At 52.4% G+C, this 18,756-nt stretch overlaps 2 protein-coding genes across 7 annotated transcripts; one reads left to right on the top strand and one right to left on the bottom strand.

Moving 5' to 3' along the window:
• Positions 1 to 1,762: 1,762 nt before the first annotated feature.
• TSPO2 (translocator protein 2) lies at positions 1,763 to 4,316 on the bottom strand. Of its 2 annotated transcripts, none has more exons than XM_049092595.1 (4): positions 4,254 to 4,316; positions 2,927 to 3,035; positions 2,310 to 2,451; positions 1,763 to 2,053 (listed from the first exon to the last, which is right to left on the bottom strand). In XM_049092595.1, exons 2-4 carry the CDS (start codon positions 3,013 to 3,015, stop codon positions 1,850 to 1,852), a joined length of 435 nt encoding a protein of 144 aa, XP_048948552.1. In that variant the 5' UTR covers positions 3,016 to 3,035; positions 4,254 to 4,316; the 3' UTR covers positions 1,763 to 1,849. The 2 variants fall into 2 exon arrangements, with proteins under 2 accessions (XP_048948552.1, XP_025273822.1); XM_025418037.3 differs by having other exon boundaries at positions 1,767 to 2,053; positions 2,843 to 3,035.
• Positions 4,317 to 6,074: 1,758 nt separating this feature from the next.
• UNC5CL (unc-5 family C-terminal like) lies at positions 6,075 to 18,372 on the top strand. Of its 5 annotated transcripts, none has more exons than XM_025418692.3 (9): positions 6,075 to 6,352; positions 10,491 to 10,788; positions 11,305 to 11,605; positions 12,518 to 12,780; positions 13,458 to 13,559; positions 13,829 to 13,896; positions 14,702 to 14,802; positions 14,953 to 15,066; positions 16,604 to 18,372. In XM_025418692.3, exons 2-9 carry the CDS (start codon positions 10,629 to 10,631, stop codon positions 16,818 to 16,820), a joined length of 1,326 nt encoding a protein of 441 aa, XP_025274477.3. In that variant the 5' UTR covers positions 6,075 to 6,352; positions 10,491 to 10,628; the 3' UTR covers positions 16,821 to 18,372. The 5 variants fall into 5 exon arrangements, with proteins under 5 accessions (XP_025274477.3, XP_025274475.3, XP_025274476.3 ...); XM_025418690.3 differs by having other exon boundaries at positions 10,344 to 10,788; XM_025418691.3 differs by having other exon boundaries at positions 6,075 to 6,357; positions 10,344 to 10,788.
• The last annotated feature ends 384 nt before the right edge of the window (positions 18,373 to 18,756 follow it).

Below are 18,756 nucleotides of genomic sequence, written 5' to 3'. Positions count from 1 at the left end.
ATAGCTGGTTCTCCACCCAGAACTCAGCACACGGAAACAGGTTGTCAAGGTGAAAAGAGCCCTGAGAAACCATCCATACCTGGAGCTCTCCAATTGTAGTGACAGCTGACACCAGTGCTGGGAGCTTGTTAAGTCTAAAGATGCCTGGAGCCTACCTCAAAAGTTCTGATTCTTAGGTCATGGGTGGGGTCTACAGAGCAGGCCTTTTTAATAAGCTCCCCAGTGGCTCTGCTATGCACTCAGCAGTGGTTCTCAGGTGGGCTGCAGGACGCCCTGGGGAGTTTTAAAAACACTGATGCTCAGCTCCATCCCTAGAGACTGGCATATATATATTTAAGATTTTATTTATTTATTTAATTATTATTTATTTATTTATTTATTTATTTATTTATTTATTTATTTGAGAGGGAGAGAGAGAAAGAGAAGGAGTGAGAGAGAGAGCCCATGAGCAGGGGAAGGGACAGAGGGAGCAGCAGACTCTCCAGCAGCAGCAGGGAGCCTGATGTGGGGCTGGATCGCAGGACCCTGAGATCATGACCTGAGCTAAAGGCAGATGCTTAGCCAACTGAGCCACCCAGGCACCCCTAGAGAATGGTCAATGTTTTTAAAAGCTCCTATGCAAGGTGTCTGGGACTTCTAGCTGACCTTATTTGGTATTTGGGGTTGCAGCCCCAGGGGCAATCACTGTTACCCTTGCTACCATTGGGGCCTGGAAACAAGAGGAGATGAAAACAATAGGAGGGAAGAGTCCAAAATAAGGCAGCCAATGAGAAGATGTGGGAAGAGAGAAGTCTGGATAAGAATCTCCTACTGAAAGCTCCTGCTCACTTGTCAGCACTGAGGCATTCATCTCTTTTTCTCCATTTTTTCTCTTATTATAATAGTCATTAATTGACTTAAAAAAATTAACAGTAAAAAAGTATGAAACAAAAACGATCTATAATCCTCCTTATCAGAGATAATCACATAAGGTCTTGATATGACATATATAATATATAATATATTGTATATAACAGTGTAATATTATTATAACTATAATATATGATATTGTTATTACTATATATTAATTAAAATCCAATGAAATAACATTAAAATATTCTATAATAAAATGTAGTATATAAACCTGACATGTATATTTCAGATCTTTTTATTTTATCTACTTTTCTGTTTTGCTTTTTTTTTTTGAAGATTTTATTTATTTATTCATGAGAGAGAGAGAGAGAGAGAGGCAGAGACACAAGCAGAGGAGCCTGATGCGGGACTTGATCCCAAAACCCCGGGATCATGACCTGAGCTGAAGGCAGCTGCTCAACCACTGAACCCCCCAGGTGCCCCTCTGTTTTGCTTTTATAGAATTCTTCAAAAAGACTTTGTGTTCCAGGTAACTGAAAATCTAAGTCCTGAATATCTCAGCTTTATTGGGAAGGTGTGGAGGGTGCATGATTGGAGCAGAGACCTTGTGCCCGCCAATCCCTTGATGCACAGGTTGGTGTTTTCAGGGACATGCACTCCCACATGCATGGACAGGTCTGCACTACTCTGCAGCCATAGACATCATGTACACAGATATGCACTTCACATCATACCTTTAAAGTTAGTAAAGGGTTTTATTAATTTATATTAAGTATAAAATAAGTTTCCCCTTCCCTTTCCTGTTTCTGAAATCGAATGGAAATTGGCACCAGGGGACCTAGGACAGTGACCACATTGGGCGGAGTCATCTTCAGGGATTCATCAATCCCTGGTCCCCCCTCCCCCTTTCCCTCTCCCCCCAGTAGTCCCATGCCCCCACTGGCGTTCTCTTCTACCCCTACCTTGCCATCCTCCCTCCTCTCCTGTCCCTGGGGCCTCAGTCCCTCTTCTCTCCCATGGGCAGAGGCTGGTGGTGGTTCGGACAGAGGCTGTCCCTCCACAGGTGGTAGGCGATAGAAGCGGTCACGGTGAGCCAGGCCAGGTAAGGCAACAGGAGCACGGCAGCCAGCTTGTTGATGGGATGCCAGATCAGGGCTGTGCTTACCACCAGCCCGTAGAGCAGCAGCATGTGCAGCAGGGCCTGGGTGGGGGTAGGGGGGCAGACAAGCAGGATGGTCAGGCAGGCTGCCCTGAGAACTGTGCCCTCGGCCTCTCTGCAGAGCTCTGGCCCTGGTGAGCCAAGTGCCTGAGAGCTGGGCACCCAACCGGAGCTCGCAGAAGTCTGCCCACCTGTTACCTGCCTACACTCGAGTGGCCTCCTGCGCTATCTGCTCTGGGGGCCCGGGGGTCTCACCTCCTTCTACACTACTCCCGCTGCTGAACACTGCAGGCCTTACCAGACCATGGGCGTGGGCTGCAAAGAAGAAGATCAGGACAGCCCAGCTGACGGCGAGCTGCACAGCATAGAGGCCGAGAGGCAGGGCCAGGGGCCGCCCAAAGCCCCCTCCCAGGTCCTTCCATACCAGGTAGGAGGCATAGCTGTGGAGAGATGGTGGCAGGGCACTAAGAGGGAGGGTGTTTCACAGCAAATGAAGGAAGTCCTCTGGCATAAGGATGCTTGGTTACCAAAAGGAAGCCCTGTGTGCCAAAATGGGAACAAGAGTGTCTAGGCCTCACTTGAGTGCCGGCAGGGAGGAGCTGGGCATGGTGAGGTGAAGGAAACAACAGAGAATCATGGAGAGGGAGAGGAACAAGGGAGAGGATTCCTCTACCCTTCTGGCTGGAATCCTAGGCAGGCACAGACGGGACCCCTCCAGAGAAGGCGAGATGGCATGCCATCCCTGAGGAGGCCAGAATGCAGCAGTAGTTCAGGTATGGGGGCCCCACCCTAGCAGGCACCAGGGCCGTGGTATGAGAAGTGGGTGCTCACCCCATGACAAAGTAGATGGTTATCCACCCTGCCAACAAGACTTTGTGAGGTGGGCACCAGGGCGGCTTCTTTGGAATGTCATACCAACGGATCATCCGATGACGAGTGAGCAGCGAGACCAGGATGGGCCCCAGGTGGGGAAGGGCCACAAAGATGGCACCTTGAGGCTGCATTCCCCTCACAGAGGCAAAATCTAGGAAGGCAAACAACACGCTAGTGGTGGGCCTCCCTCTTAGTCATCTTCCTGTGTCTGCTTGACTGTATCTACCTCCTACATGACACTATTTGCTGGCCTGAGCCCCTCATGAGAGGTCTAGTAATAGACACCATTCTCCTCACCTTGGGTCAGCTCCCATCCTGCTCTTAGGAGCCCATACTGCCTTGTCCTTTCTCTGGCTTCCACGGACTTCTTTTCTCCATACCACCCAGTTGGCCCTCAGAAGATACTGTCTAGTATTGATAACTTCTGAGTGAAAGGCTCCCTTCCCCCGGCATGTATCTGACTCCTAGAGTTCAGGTCCAGGTATGACCAATCTTTTCTGCCTCCTGTAGTCGGTGGCACTTGGTCAGTAACATAGCAGGCCCTTGATGGGGACGCTGCCTTATACTGTACTCAGCCAAGCTGATATAACCCCCCTAGAAGGACCGTGTGCAGAAAGACAAGAGCCAGAGATCTCCGGGGGTCTTTTCCAGTCAAGAATGGGGCAGCCCATCTGCCCCCAGGCTTATCTCGATACACCAGACTGGCAGACCCAAGAGGCCCACCCCGCCTGAGCTGCTGCCTGAATTCGAACTTAGCTGATTGACATGTGGTTCCTTTCTGTGAAGCCTTAGGTCTTGCCTGCCCCTCAGGGGCTGAGGAGGTCCCTCCTCCATATCTCTACCTCTGAAGGGACAGAACCACAAACATAAGTGCCCAGCTTTCTGGCGGTCTGACTTCTCAAGGAAGCAACTGCCTGGTCATTGATTAGAAAGCTGCCACACTCGTGTTGCTTTGGATGTTGCTGGCACGTGAGACAAGCACAGACCCTCCTCCAGCCAAGGCCCCTACCCCATATCATCCCTATTTGTGCATGATATTTCAGCCTCCTCTCCATGACTGCCAGGAATGCAAGGAAGACAGAGGCGGTAATTCTCAGTGTCCCGGAATGATTGCCTGGTTCAGCCTTCCCTGTCAAGGGCCCCTGTCCACATCCTGGAGGTTCTGGGGACAGGGCTGACTAGCCTGCCTGCCCGTGCATCTCTATATTTCTCTGGTCCTCACTGTCTATTTGTTCATCTTCTGCCTTCTTGTCTCTCTCTCTTTCTGTTTTTATGTCCAGTGTTGGAGGCTCCTCCCACCCCTGTCCTCTTTTCTCCTCTGTTCTACCCTTCTGGTACCTTCTTTTCCCCAGGCCTGCATTCCCCTTACCTCAGGCAGCACACCTCCCATGCAGAGTGCCCGATGATATCCGTTATGTGTGAGGCAGAGGAGGGTGGGGGACGAGAGAAGGGTGGGGTGAGGCTCCTATCTGGCCTGCCTTTGTCCAATGACAAGGGTGGTGGCTGGCACTAGCCAGGGAGTGCAGGTGCCCGTCTGCATGGCTCTGAAGGGTTCCTTTTGGGAGAGGTCTCCCTGGTTTGCTAGACCTGGCTTCTGGATGGGGGCAGGGCCCCTTGATGGAACAGTTGTGGCTCTGGCCCTCTGAGACCCGGATCTCCTGGGCCAGCTCAGCCCCAGGCTACATGCCTATAGAAGCCTGTGGTGGTCACATCCAATGAACCGGTTTTGTGTCCCTGGGGTGGTGGAGACCCTCAGATTTCCCCAGGACCTTCCTGTAGCTGGGATTATTCCCAAGTGAAGCAAGCACCAGCAGCTTTGGAAATGAGTTCGTGATACATGGATGCAGCCTCTGGTTATAGCCTAGTTGGCATAGCCCTTCCAGGCTTAGAACTTGAGCTTGACAGATGTTCACAAACCCCTATAACTTCCTGACTCAGAGGAGAAAGCAGCCTCTTGTGTGACTCAGACTCCTATTAGTCTTGTCCAGCAAAGACTAACACCCGCCCTTTTTGTCTCTATTAAAGTTCTGAGCACCTCTCTCTTGCCCATCCTTTCCTCATGAGGTCCCCTTCGCAGCTGGGCTGCTCTCCACTGTTCCTTTGTTCCATCTCCCCACTCTGGGGACCCAGGCACCCCTGGGAAGTGTTTATCCCCTCCTCTGGCTTCTACCCAGGGGAAGGCAGCCGAGGGGAGGGGGTTGCAGCCAGGGACAAGAGGCTGGACAATCATTAACTGAGATGAAAGCGGTGGCAGTTACTTATTTTCTGTGAGATGATAACTGGGGGGCTGGGGAGTTCACCAAGGTCCTCCACCGTGGGAGGCCAGCCCGCGGAAACAACAGTTACCACTCGCTGGGCATCCATTTTGTGGCGAGCATTTTCCAGTCGTTAGCTCAGATAATGACAATGCTTTTCCCTCCTGTGGTAGATCGTACTGTCTGCATGTGTCAGACAAGGGAAAGGAGGCTCAGAGGGGTTGAGTAACTCACCTGAGAGTACACAGCCCCTAGGTGAGTCACCTGGGTTCAATGTCAGGAGCCTCTTTTCTTGGAGCCGGTCCATGCATTCATTCAACAAGTCTTTATTGAATACTTGCTATGGTCCAGGCTGTACCAGGAGCTAAGAGTACAACAGCAAACAGCCGGGGGGAAAAATCCATCTTTGCAGGGATCTTTCATTCCAGTGGCACTATCTTTCTGAGGCAGAATTTCTATGAAAGGACTCAGGCTGGCAAATAGCCCAAAGTCTGCTCTCCCCAAAGCACAGGGTTCCTGCCAACTCTGAGTGTGGGCAGGGAGCAGATAGGGGAACACCCTGATGGTGCCAGCACCCTGTGAGTTGTTAACCCTCTCAGTGCCTCCTCTCATCTCTGTGTGGGGGCAGAGAAAAGGGGTGCAGCTAGACATTGTCTAAGCTCCTAGATCAGCGGCATTGGTGTCAGCCGGGAGCTTCTTAGAGACTCAGAATCTCACGCCCAAGCTCAGACCCATGGGGTCAGAGCCCACCTTTTCACCTGACCCCTTCTATGGTTCCTGTGCACTCTGCAGTTTGAGAAGCTCCTGTTAGGGCTCCCTCCTTGCCACTGTTTGCTCTTTCTCTAGCCTCTGGCTGGGGCAGCCACCCACCAGCAGAGGGCACTCACTGCAGGGGAGGGGTTCACGTGTACCCAGGTTTTCTCTGTCCCCTCCCTTCCAGACCCAGACTGGTGAGTTCACGGACTTCTGGGATCCTCAGCTACTCCCCCGCCTTGGCTGGACTTTGCCAATAGACAGAGACAGACTCCCCCACCCCTCTGTAGGGCGCTGGGAGGCAGGTCATTGCCAGGAAGCTCTGGGCCACTCCTGCCCAGATTCCCCGCCCACCTTCACTTGTCTGCTGGCCTGGTGACCGGGTCTGGGTGACCTCTCTGTCTCTCAGAAGGAACTGCTGTTCCTGGATAAGCCAGCAGCCTCTGGGAGTACCTCCACGGTAAGGTGAATACCCCCTAGGGCAGCTGGGGGTGGGGTGGGCATTGCAATGGAGCCACTTCAGGCTGAGGGGAGGAGCCAGGCCAGCTTACCCAGGCTGGAGGCGGAGATGGCAGAGGGCAAGTGCCCAGTGGGTGTGAGGACCCGGGAGACGGTGGTATGCACTATAAAAATGTAGCCTCTGCTGATGAATGCTGCCCATGCCAGGTTTGGACTCATTCATCCTGGTATTTTGTATGTGTCTCAGTAAGGAGACCTAGCAGGGCCCGAGTAGGCATGGTAAGAAGCAGTGATGTGGGAAGAGGGCTGACAGTTGCCTCAAAGGACATGAACAGAAGAACTTTGCAGCAGGAACCCAGATCTTTGTGGTAGAGGAGGCAACTCCTGATGGACAGGTGATGGTAGCATTCTAAAGGACCCTTGTCTTGGGGACTGGCTACCTAGATAATCTGTGGTCAGGGCAAGACAGACAGGAGCCATGGGTAGTAAAGAGGAAGGCATGGGTTTGGGAAGGTCTAGCTGGTTGCCTTGCTGTAGATTTGGCATCTTTCCTCCCCCTGGGGTTAGGGGGAGGATGGAGTGAGGGCCGAGCAGCTTGTAGAGGTATCAGCCTGGGAGGAAGGGGACCAAGCTAGGGGAGAGTTAATGAATGGGTTGCTCATGCGAGGCCCCTCGGGGCCTTGGGGAATAATATGCCAGCTGTTCAGGTTGGGAGGCTGGGCAGGGAGATTCTGCTGTGCCACCCAGTGGGGTGGAGGGGATTTGGACTCTGGTCTTTGGAGGCCCCAGAAAGGTTGTTGCTATAGAAATAGAGCAGAGTCCCTCCTGTGGTTCATACTAGCTAGCACGTCCCCTGCCATGGGTGCCTTTGTAGGCGGGGGTTGGGGGACGTCACATACTGTGGAACCCAAGATGTGCCTTTTGAGTCTTTCCATATTTTTATTTTTGTTTCTTTTTCTTCCTACTTCACTTCCTCTAGAAGTGGAAAGGAAGAGAGCCCTGGGTGGGGGATGGAGGGAGGGAGATAAGGAGAGAAAGGTAGTGTTTCTAGAACATGGTTGTCATTCCAGTTCATCCTTCCCTCAGCCTTCAGATGTAGCATAATAACCTCCCATATGTCCCACAGTGGGGAGAAAACTTGGCTTCCTTACCTGGGAAATGGAGATAAAAATAACACCTAGCTCACAAGGCTACTCGGAAGATCAAATGAGAGGGGCCCACAGAATGCTCCAACACAGTGGCATAGGGCAGAGCTCCATAAATGATAGTCAATATCATTGCAGTTATAATTCCAATTATCTTTTCATGTGGACGAACCAAAAGGAATGCCAGCGCCATGAAGGACGCCGGTTGCTCCAGTCACCTCTCCCACCAGATGTAGGGCAGCAGCAACTCACCCACTTCACTCGTGTGCCCTGCAAAGGGCTTGGCTGAAGCAGGCAGCTGCATTTTGCAGAGATGCGTTTTAAGGCAAAAGGATCAATGCCAAACCTTCCTTCCTGTCTACGTTTTCAATGGGGACACGGGGGTGGGGCGGTGAGGGAAGAGATCCCACGCCAGTCCTTAATCCTAAGGATACAGAGGAGTTTCTGCCCCTGTCTAGGAGAACCTAAGGAAAGGGGCTTGGGTTTCCTTGAGGAAGCATGGATCGAGCTGGAGGACTGAGGCGAGGCCTCAGCTCCCGGTCAGGGTATGAGCAAAGGGAGTAGGGAGGAATGAATGCCAGAAGCTTCTCTAGCACAGAGCCTAGGGGATTAGCCATGGGGACCCTGAGGGTTTTGAAAGAGGATATTACTACACAGAACTCGGCTACAGAGGGAATGCATCATATTCCCTCCGAAGCTTCCTGACAGCTGCCTAAGACATCATCCTTGTCAAGACTGAACTTGCGAGGTACACAGCTGGTGCTCGGAAAATGTTCACCTGAGTGGGAAAATCACGTGTGACAGCACAGTCAAGAGTCGGTAGGGTGGAATGGCAGCCGGTGAGAGTGTCAAGTGTTGGTGAGCCACTGGGAGGTGCTGTTGAGCAGGAGGGGGGCCAGGTGGGCAGGTGAGGCAGGTGGGGAGAACAGTGGGAGCAAAGGCCAGAGGCTGGAATTAGCTGGGTGTGAGGATCCCAGCCTGGCAGGGGTGTAGGGCGTTGGAAATTAATGTAGAATGAGGGCGGGAGACTCTGGAAGGCCTGAGAAAGGTCTGGCAACTGTCTGGAAGCTGCTGGAAGGGCCAGGTCCCAATTGGAGGGCCCCGCTGGTAACCAGGTGAGCAAGCAGCCAGTGCCTGCTTTGCCCTGCCTCCTTCCAGCCTCCCTGGAGGCTCTCACCTTTCGTTTTCTTTCTCTTTTTGCTTCCTTCTGTAACTTTGTTACTCCTGTTCTATTTCACATGTCCCTGTGTGCTGCCTTCTGACCTTTCTGGCAGTAGATGGGGCATAAATAAAGAAACATATCTGGGCAGTGCTCTATCATCTACAAGTGCTTTTCCCATGATGGCATGCCATCCTCACAATCACTCCGAGCAGTAATTATTTTTTAACTTTTGATAGCTTTTCAAAAGAATGACGAAGTTAATATAAAATACACTGCCTGGGGTGAAAACATTCAAAGACAGAAAAAAGGGTTTAAGAAAATTAAAAGTCCTAGTTCATACCTCTCAGTTTTCTGCTGTTTCAGTAGTGACTGGTGGGAATAGTTTGGAGCGTGGCCTCTCAGACCTGCCTTGCCCCAGACAGGAATGACTAGACTAGCATGTGTGGCTGCTGAGCACTTGAAGTAGAGCAGGTCCCAACTACCACGTGCTGTGAGTGTAAAACATGCATGGATTTCAAAGACTTAGTATGAAAATGGAATGTGAAATGTCTCAGCAATTTTATATTGATTTCCTCTCAAAGCGATATTTTGAATATATTGGGTTATATACATAATATATATATATATATTTAAAGATTTTATTTATATATTCATGAGAGGCACAGAGAGAGGCAGAGACATAGGCAGAGGGAGAAGCAGGCTTTCCACAGGGAGCCCAATCCCAGGACCCCGGGATCATGACCTGAGCCAAAGCTCAACCACTGAGCCACCCAGGTGCCCTCATAAAATATATTATTAAATCATAAAATATATTATTAAAATCATTAATTAAATATTTATAGTAATACAGAAATATCTGTTATATATTATATATTTATATATAAATCATATTACATTATAATTAATACTTTATTAAACGATTAATTATATATGTTTAAAGATTTTATTACTTATTTTAGAGAAAGAGAGAGAGGGAGAGCAGGGGAAGGAGCAGAGGGGAAGGCAGAGAATCCCAAGCAGATATTCCACTGAGCGCAGAGCTCAGCCCGGGGCTGGATCTCAAGACTCAGGAGATCATGACCTAAGCCAATCATGTCAAGTGATCATGACATCACTAGCTGATGCTTAACTGACCGAGCCACCCCGGTGTCCCGGGCTTCCATTATAGTGCATAGTGTTGCTCCATTTACTGCATAGTGTTGCTCCAGACCTTTCTCTGTGATTGACATATATACACACATAAATATGTATCTATACTTGTATAAGTTCTGAATTTCCGTTAATGAGATCAGAGGATGTCTAGTTCTCTGTAACTCGCTTTTCCACTTAAAGATTTCTCTATGAAGATCAAGATGGGTATTTTGACAGATGCAGACACTGAGGCACAGTACACAATATGACAAACTCACTCAGCCAGTGACCAAGGCAGCACTTGAATTTGCATCCTCTAACCTCAAAACCAAGCTCTTTCTGCCCACAGGGAGTTTAATGTGAGGTGCTAGGCCATGGGGAGCCATGGTAGTTCTTGAGGAAGACAAAGGTAGGTGAAGTTTCATTAAAGGTATTAATTGAGGATGCACTGGAATGAGGACAATTGGCTCCCTCATTGCAGCCAGTTGGAAGCCAAGTCCCGGCTTCTGTGACACTGAAAAGGCTTACCTGGCATTGTCTCTTCCCTCCTCAAGATCCTTGGCCTTGGCTGGCACAGGGGTGCAGGGGAGTTGGCAGCACGAGTGTCCAGGCGGATGTGCTCCCATGAGAGTTCCATCCAACCCGCCCAGTTCCTCCTGGTGGTGGGGGTCCCGGTGGCGAGCGCCTTCCTTCTGCTCCAGTGTCTTCGATGGCACTGTCCTCGCCGGCTGCTGGGGGCCTGCTGGAAGCCGGATAGCCAGGAGGAGCCAGTGGCCCACCCCACTCCCCTGCCAGAAGACGAGCCCTCACGAGGGTGCCCGCCGGCCACACTGCCGGAGATGGCCGCCTTCTACCAGGAGCTACACACACCCACTCAAGGCCAGACCGTCATCCGTCAGCTGATGCACAAGCTGTTGGTGTTCTCGGCTCGAGAGGTGGATCACCGTGGCGGCTGCCTGATGCTCCAGGATATGGGCATCTCTCTGCTCATCCCACCAGGTAAGGGCACCTTCTCCCTCCTCAGCGTTTAGTTGTTCACTGTGTGTTGGACAAAGGCATCGCACCTCAGGGAGCATCGTTCATAGACATCTCCATAATTTTGAAAATTGTTTATATTTTTAGTATGACTTTATTGACTCTAAAGATGGATGGATTACATATTTTTATGACAACTCCCTGACAGGTGGAAGTAAAATGCCTGGTAGTAATAAACAGTGTGTTATGACAATTCTCAATACAGGAAAGTGTCTGAAGCAACAGCACCTCTTATAGATTCCCACTAATCCCATATGGGATGGGAACAGTCCCGGAAAAAAAAAGTAGGGTGACTTGCTCAGGATTACACCACAAGCCAGCCTACAGTCTTTCTCTCCTTCCACACCACCTCCCTGTGTGCCATGTTAGGCACCCTCTCTCCTGGGCTCCTGTCCCACCTCCACCACCATGTCCTCCGGCCCCTTCTGGGGTAGGGGTGCACCTGCCTGCCAGGCCCATCACCGCTCTTGTTCTCCCCAGGTGCTGTGGCTGTGGGCCGCCAGGAGCGGGTATCACTGATCCTGGTGTGGCACCTGTTGGACGCCCCATCACTGTCCCGAGCGCAGGGGCTGGTGAGCCCTGTGGTGGCCTGTGGCCCCCATGGGGCCTCCTTCCTGAAGCCCTGCACCCTCACATTCAAGCACTGTGCCCAGGAGCCCAGCCATGCCCGGACCTACAGCAGCAACACCACACTGCTCGATGCCAAGGTCTGGAGGCCCCTGGGGCGGCCTGGGGCGCACACCTCCCGGGATGAGTGTCGCATCCACCTCTCCCACTTCAGGTAGGCCCATGGACCCGGGCTTGCTGCCCATTTTCTCAGTCTGCCTCATCTTCGCCTTTCTGTATGGAACTGCCCCTTGATCTGTTCCAGATGGCTTGCAAATCCCTTCTCTCCCCGAGTCCCCTTCCTGGTCCCACTGGCCTAGTGTGTAGAGCAGTTTGTCTCACTCCAACCCTGTCCAAGACTATGCACCCTGCTGTAGTCTCTCTACTGGTCTATGACTACCACCCCAGCCCTCTTTCTGGAAGAATCTGTCCTATCCCCACCTTTGTCTTTCTAAAATTATCTGTCTCAGGTGCCTGGGTGGCTCAGTCAATTAAGTGTCTGCCTTCGGCTCAGGTCATGGTCCCCGGTCCTAGGATTGAGCCCCACATTAGGCTTAGTGGGAGCCTGCTTCTACCACTCCCTCTGTTCCTCCCCTCTGCTTGTGGTCTCCCTCTCCCTCAAATAAATAAATAAAATCTTTTAAAAAAAATTGTCAGTCTCTATTGTCCCTGACTGTCCCTGGACTGTCTAGGGCAGCCTATCCCCTCCAGTTCTCCAAGAGCCCCCTCCCATCTCATGCCTGTCCTTAGCTCTGTCTTTCTAGGATCTTAGGCCCTTCTGCCTCTCCTTCCCACTGAGCAGAGCAGGGCCAGCCATGTTTGGGACCCCTCTGAAGCGTAGTGGCCCTGAGCCCACCTTCCCTGTCTCCCATGCTGGAGGGTGCGTGCTGGCTCTTCTCCCCATGTGATGGTCACTGTGACGTGACTCACTCTTCGTCCCCCTACTTGCCTGACTCCCTGCCAGACTGTACATGCCCTGGACCACTCTACTCTCCCCGGCTCCTAGAGCAGTAGGAGCCAAGTGGCAGATACACTGGGGTCCCAGGGTCCCCTGTATCAGTTCCTGTCACCGTCTCTCTCTCTGCAGCCTCTATACCTGTGTCCTGGAGGCACCCAGGGGCCGGGAGGCCCGCAAGTGGCTGCAGCTGGCGGTGTTCTGCTCGCCGCTGGCGCCGGGGCAGTCCCACTTGCAGCTGCGCATCTACTTTCTCAACAACACACCGTGCGCCCTGCAGTGGGCCATGGCCAATGAGCAGCCCCACGGTGGGCGTCTGCGCGGGCCCTGCCAACTCTTTGACTTCACAGGGGCCCGAGGGGACCAGTGCCTGAAGCTCACGTACATCTCTGAGGGTGAGGGAGGTGGGCCAGGGTGGGGGGGCAGGGCAGCAAGGAGCCCTAGGAGAGGGAGGGGCCTGGGCCACCCCCTGCTGAGAAATCTGGGAACCTCAGGTTTTTTCTGGAGGCTCCTGGGCAGGCAACAGCTTCAAGGGGACCTCTGGCTTCTGCTGCTGCCTGCAGGAGCTCCAGGCTCTGCTCATTCCTGTCCTCTGTAGCCCATTTAGCCCTGGGCCCCTCTGTGGGGGGACAGGTGGATGTATGGTGGGGTGAGGGGAGGGGAGGATTTTATTGTCCCACCTGGCTGGGGCTGGTGTCCCAGGAGGAGTCCCAGTCTTCTCTGCCCTCCTTTCTCTGTGGCATGGGGTGCTGCACTTGCTTATGGAGCCTAGGACGTCCGTGTGGTTCGTGGACGGGGCACAGCTGCATGGCTGCGCCTGGAGGGAGTGGAAGGGAGGCGGAAGGTCTGTGTGCTGTGTGTGTGGAGGAGGTGTGTGGTGGTAGGAGAAGGCTGTTCACAGGGTCTCTATCCGCGCCCTGAGGACTCTCATCCACTTTAGACACCCTCCCACTTTCACTCCCGCCTCATCCCTCCCCACGGCACCATGCGTGACACCTGCCGCAGAGAAGCCCTCCTCAAACACTTGTGGAAGACCCCGCTTCTGAGGCCCTCTGCTCTGCCTCCTCCCCAGGTTGGGAGAACGTGGACGAGAGCAGCTGCCAGCTGGTTCCCCATCTCCACATCTGGCACGGAAAGTGCCCCTTCCGTTCCTTCTGCTTCAGGAGAAACGCAGGTAGTCCAGGAGACCCAGCCCACCTCCTGCCCTGTCCCCTCTCCGCAACCCCTACTCCTCTTCTCTCCTGCTCTCCCCTCCCCTCCCCTCTGCAGCTCCTTATCTAGTCAGGCATGCATGCACACCTTCTCTAAAAGATCAGCCACAACTGATCTTTGTAGAGAGAAAGAGGGAATGTACTGCCCAACGTCTTCAGATTTCAAAAGCCTGCCTATGGGGTTCCCCTGACTTCTCCCTCTCTTATCTGCCATGTCCTCTCCTCTTTGTAGCCAGTGAAAGCGTTAACTGCTCAGCACTTGCCAGTGAGATCATCGTCACCATGCACACCTTCCAGGATGTGAGCTGGAGCTGAGGGGCAAAGGAAGGGCAGGGCCTGGGAGAGCCCTGGGCAAAGGGGGTGAGGGGTCTGGTGCCCGGTAAGCATGGCCCTGATCACATAATCAAGCAGGTGGATGGCATTCTTCCAGACCACCTGGCCTCCAACTTACCCTTCATCCCTGACTCTCTTTGTCCATAAATGAATCCAGTAGGAGGGTAAAAGAGTCAAACCCCAGATTCTTAGCTTAGAGGAACATGGACATCAAAGAAAAGCGGGTTCTTCCTAGGCTGACTGTCTGTCTCTAAGAGATGATGTTCTGTCTCAGTGTGGAGGGTGACCAGGGAGGGGGGCTTGAGTAGATGGGATGGGGGTTAAAAAACCCACCCTCCCAAGGGGAAAGAGTTGAGGGGTTGAGGGTCTTTGGGGAACCGTGGAGGCGTCTTAGTGGAGAATAAGCCAGTACCTCTCAGGTTGTCACCTGCAAGGAGGGACCATAGGATGGAGGGAAGGAGACACATGTGCCTGAGTTCAATTCCCTATGTTTGGCTGACTTTTCCTTGCCCCATGACCTCACTCAGACTTTTGGTGTCTTAGGGTGCACCTGTTTAGTCTTCATGTCTCAACTCCCACAGAACTCAGTAGGCAGACATAAAGCTGGAAGTTCTGGGGTCAGGGAAGCAGAGCGGAAGGGATCCTGGGTGGGGTAGGGCCGTATCTCCTGATAGAGTAGCTCTGGGTGACAGGCTGAAGGATATGAGGAATGGTTCTTCTCAGGGGATGTCTCATGATCCCTAAGTGTATTTCTGACCCTCTCCTGGCTCAGGGCTTGGAGACCAAGTACATGGAAATCCTCAGATTCCAGGCATCAGAGGAAGAATCCTGGGCGGTGCCTCCCCCTGTCTCTCAACCACCCCCATGCAACAGGTGAGGTGGGGTTGCTTGGGTTGCTGGCTGAGGGATGTTTGTGATTCCTCCCCTGTGCCCTGCAGGGCGCATACACCATTCATGGTGCCTGTTGAACAGACTGGGTTTCTCTGATCCTCCCTTCTGAGAACTCCACCTCCCTGGCCCCAGGCTGCCTCCAGAGCTCTTTGAACAGCTGCAGATGTTGTTGGAACCAAACAGCATCACAGGCAATGACTGGCGTCGGCTGGCCTCCCACCTGGGGCTCTGTGGCATGAAAATCCGGTAAGAAGGGCGAAGTCTGTGGATGGGACGGCGGGGTGGGGGTACTGGCGTGAGGGTGGGGGTTCCTGGGACACCTTGAGGACTATAGCACAAACAAGGAGTCAACTTAAAAGTTAGGGAATGGCTATGCCCCACCCTGTTCCCCATAATAGAGCAGCTCCTTTTATTTATTACTATATTCTCACTACCTACAATGATGCCTGGCTCATGAGTAGGTACTCAATAAATATTTAAAAATGAATCAATTAAAATGTAAGTCAGTGGGTACATATTGAGTGCTTAACACGCTGTGCCCTGAGGGGTAGAAGGCAGACTATAAGATAATGTGGATAAAGCATGTAGTTGAGTGCCTGGCATATGTTCATTCAATAAATGTTAATAATAATGCGGGCAATGCAACCATGGTCTCTGTCAACAGCAATCAGTAGGAGAACAATTCTGAGCTAAGCTCCAGAACACAGACTGTGAGTGCAGTAGTCAGGAAGGACTTCACCCAGGTGATGGGGCTGGAACTGGACCCAGCTGAAAGCAGAGCAGATTTAAAAATCATCTACATATTAAACATTTATCAAGTACTCACTATATTCTGGAAAACTATGCTAAACATTGGAATACAAGATGAATGAGACCTGGCTCCAGCATCCGGGAACTCATACTATAGTAAGGGATACAGAGAGCTTAAGATAAAGGCAGAGCCCTTTATGCCTTATTGTATAATAAGGCATATTATACATGTATATATACAATAAGGCATGTATAGCAATGTTGTATAGCAAGTTGAAAACAGAGACACAAAACAGCTAAAGCAAGAATAATAAAGAAGGTGGGGTAGCTATGAGCAGAAGTCTGAACTGGGGGTTGCAGGATGGTCTCTTCCACCTACAGGTGGGAATTAGAAAGGGCATTAGGGAGGAGGTGGTAGGGAAGTAGGGAGAAGCCACTCTGTTGGGAGGGAGTAGCACAGCTAGTTGTGGGTGTGGTGTGTGCAAGGTGGGAAAGGAAAAGGCCTACAGCTGGAAGGTTCAGGATGAGAGCTAGGAGCAAAGAGCAGAAAAACAAAAACAAAAACAAAAAAACAACCCAGCACCATCAAGTTGTGGATGAGCCTAGCACCCGGAGTACAGGCTTGGTTAGTACTGGAAAGAGACTCTGGAAGGTTTTTGAGCAGAGGAGGGTTCTGGGGAAGCCATGGTTTAGAACACCTGCTTCCTCACCAGTGGGCAGGATGTGGTGGCCTGGGGGAGAGGGAGGAGGAGGGGACAGTGTGTTTGGGGTGGGGGACCCGGAGAAAGCAATTCCAGACGGTCAGAGCTGGAAGCACCCTTAGAGGCCCTCTAGTCCGAGCCCTGGGTGAAAAGGAGGAACCCCGGGTCTAGAGAGAAGTAGCCGCTGAGCCAGGACAACCTCGGGTCTCAAGGTTCCGGGCCCTCCCCACTACTCCAGCCCCCTGGAGAGCAGGTGGGAGCCGGAGGCGGGCCGGAGCCGGGGAGGGGGTGGATCTGGCCCCAGAGCACCCACCACCCCGCATCCCGGCCAGGTTCCTGTCCTGCCAACGCAGCCCCGCCGCAGCCATCCTGGAGCTGTTTGAGGAGCAGAACGGCAGCTTGCAGGAGCTGCACTACCTCATGACGGTCATGGAGCGGCTGGACTGCGCCTCGGCCATCCAGAACTACCTGAGCCTGAGCGGCAGCCCAGCGCCGCTCCGCGGGGGCGCGCACGAGAATCCGGGCCTGGAGCTGGACGAGAAGCTCTGAGCGCCCCCGGGGGTGGGCTGGGGTGGGGATGCTGTCCGCAGCGCTCAGGGCATGGGGCGGGCACAAGGCAAACGCAGCAGGCGCCCTGGCCGCGCCCCCCATCTCATCGGAACCCTCGGCGGTGCCTGGGGCCACCGTGAGGCCAGAGGCCAGAGGCCGTTGCCAGCCTCCCCGGGTGCGGGTGCGTGGGGACCGCGCTGGCCATCCGCTTGGTCCTGCCAACAGGTGCCATCCTGGGCGGCAGGGGGCGCAGGAGCCCAGGAGATGGCCCGGCGGGCCAGGCTCCAAGAAGCTCTTTCCAGACCAGCGGACTGTGCCCTGTTGGCACTCCTTGGGGATTGGCCGGGGCACAGGGATTCACAGAGCGCTTTGTGATACCCAGCATCGGACTGGGTATCCCAGGGAATCCTGGCGGAGATGGGGCGTGGAGCTTGACAAACTCACAGTTCCCAGTGTGAGAGTCAAGATGCCCTCGTGGGCCGAGGGCCAACTCCAGAACAGCAGTGCCCTGTGGTTAGGCCATGTGGGCTTGGGATGAACAGATGTGTTTTAGGAGCCGAGAGGGAGGCAGCCAGTGTGGGCTGGAGCAGTGGGAAGGCTTCATGGAGGATGTTGGAGAGAGGGTACCAACATGTAGAGTGGCTCAACCATCTTTGGGGGGGAGGGGGGCGAGGACAAGGGGATGGTGTCTGGACTTCCAGTGGTTGCCGTGAGTGAGCATGGGTACTGAGGCCTTAAGGAGCCCAGCCTGGTGGGTGTGAGGGAGGGCCAGAGTTCAAGGTCAGCCAGCCGTGCCTGGCTGTTCACCTGTCTCCCTTGTCTTCTTTGTCTCTCTGTCTTCCCATCCTTGTCTTGGCTCCCTCTCTCTCTGCCATTATCTCTGTAATAAAACATCAAAACGGAAAAGAAATTTCAAGATTAACATTCGTGGCCAACCTTTTTACCTCTTTATCTGGAACTGTGTGAGTTTTTGGTTTCTCTGACTTTGTTTTGCTGCCACCATTTCTTGTAGCCTCTGGATCCCTGAATCTGTCTGTCTGTTGCTCTGACTTAGCACCTTTCTCTCTCTCTACAGAGTCACCATGCCTGCCTTTAAGGGTTTCCTTCACTCTTTGAAACCCTCCGTCAGTCCCCTCAGGCAATGTCTCTAAACCAATGTTATGTATCAAAGGCAGTGAAAGGACACTGGGCTACCCTAGGAAGGGGAAGGGGTAGGTGGGATTTTACCCCATGAATCAAGATCCAGTCAAGGGTCAGGAAATAAACGATGGGGATGAAAGAACATGCTATTCAGTCAACAAATATTTATTCAGCGCCTACTATGTGTTAGACTCTGTACAGAAAAGAGATTAGTGGGCTGGGTGGAGCCTGGAAAGAGAATAAAGGATTTGACTCAGTTCTAGCAGTGCTTTTGTTTGCAAACAGGTGTTGATTTTTTTTAAGGGCAGGCAAGCAATCTCTCTGGCAACACTAACAATTTGCTTTTGTATTAAAAGATATTAAAGCTTTTTTTCAGTGATAAACAATATTGTATAATAAAATATGAAAATTACCTTTCTTTGTTACTCACCGTATTTTGCTCAGATTGATAAATTTGGATGTGAGTATGAATGGTTTTGTTTGGTCAAATTATGGGGGCAGGTTGGAGGGAAGCATTTTGTAGACTGTGCTTCCAGGATGAAAATTGTCTGGGAAATTAGGAAGGCTCACTTCCCTTTCTGTTAGAAGTGAGCCCTCAGGATGAGGCCCTTCCCCCTCCTCCCTCTTTCATTGTGTACCACCCTCCTGGTTGGTCTCTTGGCCTTCCGCACTTCCTTGGCTCAGGATTGGGCTGCTAAGAGCATCTTTCTCTCCTGGGGTCCCAGTTTCTTCCTTGCTCTTCACACCAGCTCAAGGCATCTTTATTTTGTGCTCCTCTCTCTCTCCTGGAACAAGT

This window comes from Canis lupus, chromosome 12, assembly GCF_003254725.2.
Source record: "Canis lupus dingo isolate Sandy chromosome 12, ASM325472v2, whole genome shotgun sequence".
Taxonomy (NCBI): domain Eukaryota; kingdom Metazoa; phylum Chordata; class Mammalia; order Carnivora; family Canidae; genus Canis; species Canis lupus.
Note: the sequence above shows the minus strand (reverse complement) of the source record. Positions and strands in the feature narration are given on the sequence as shown.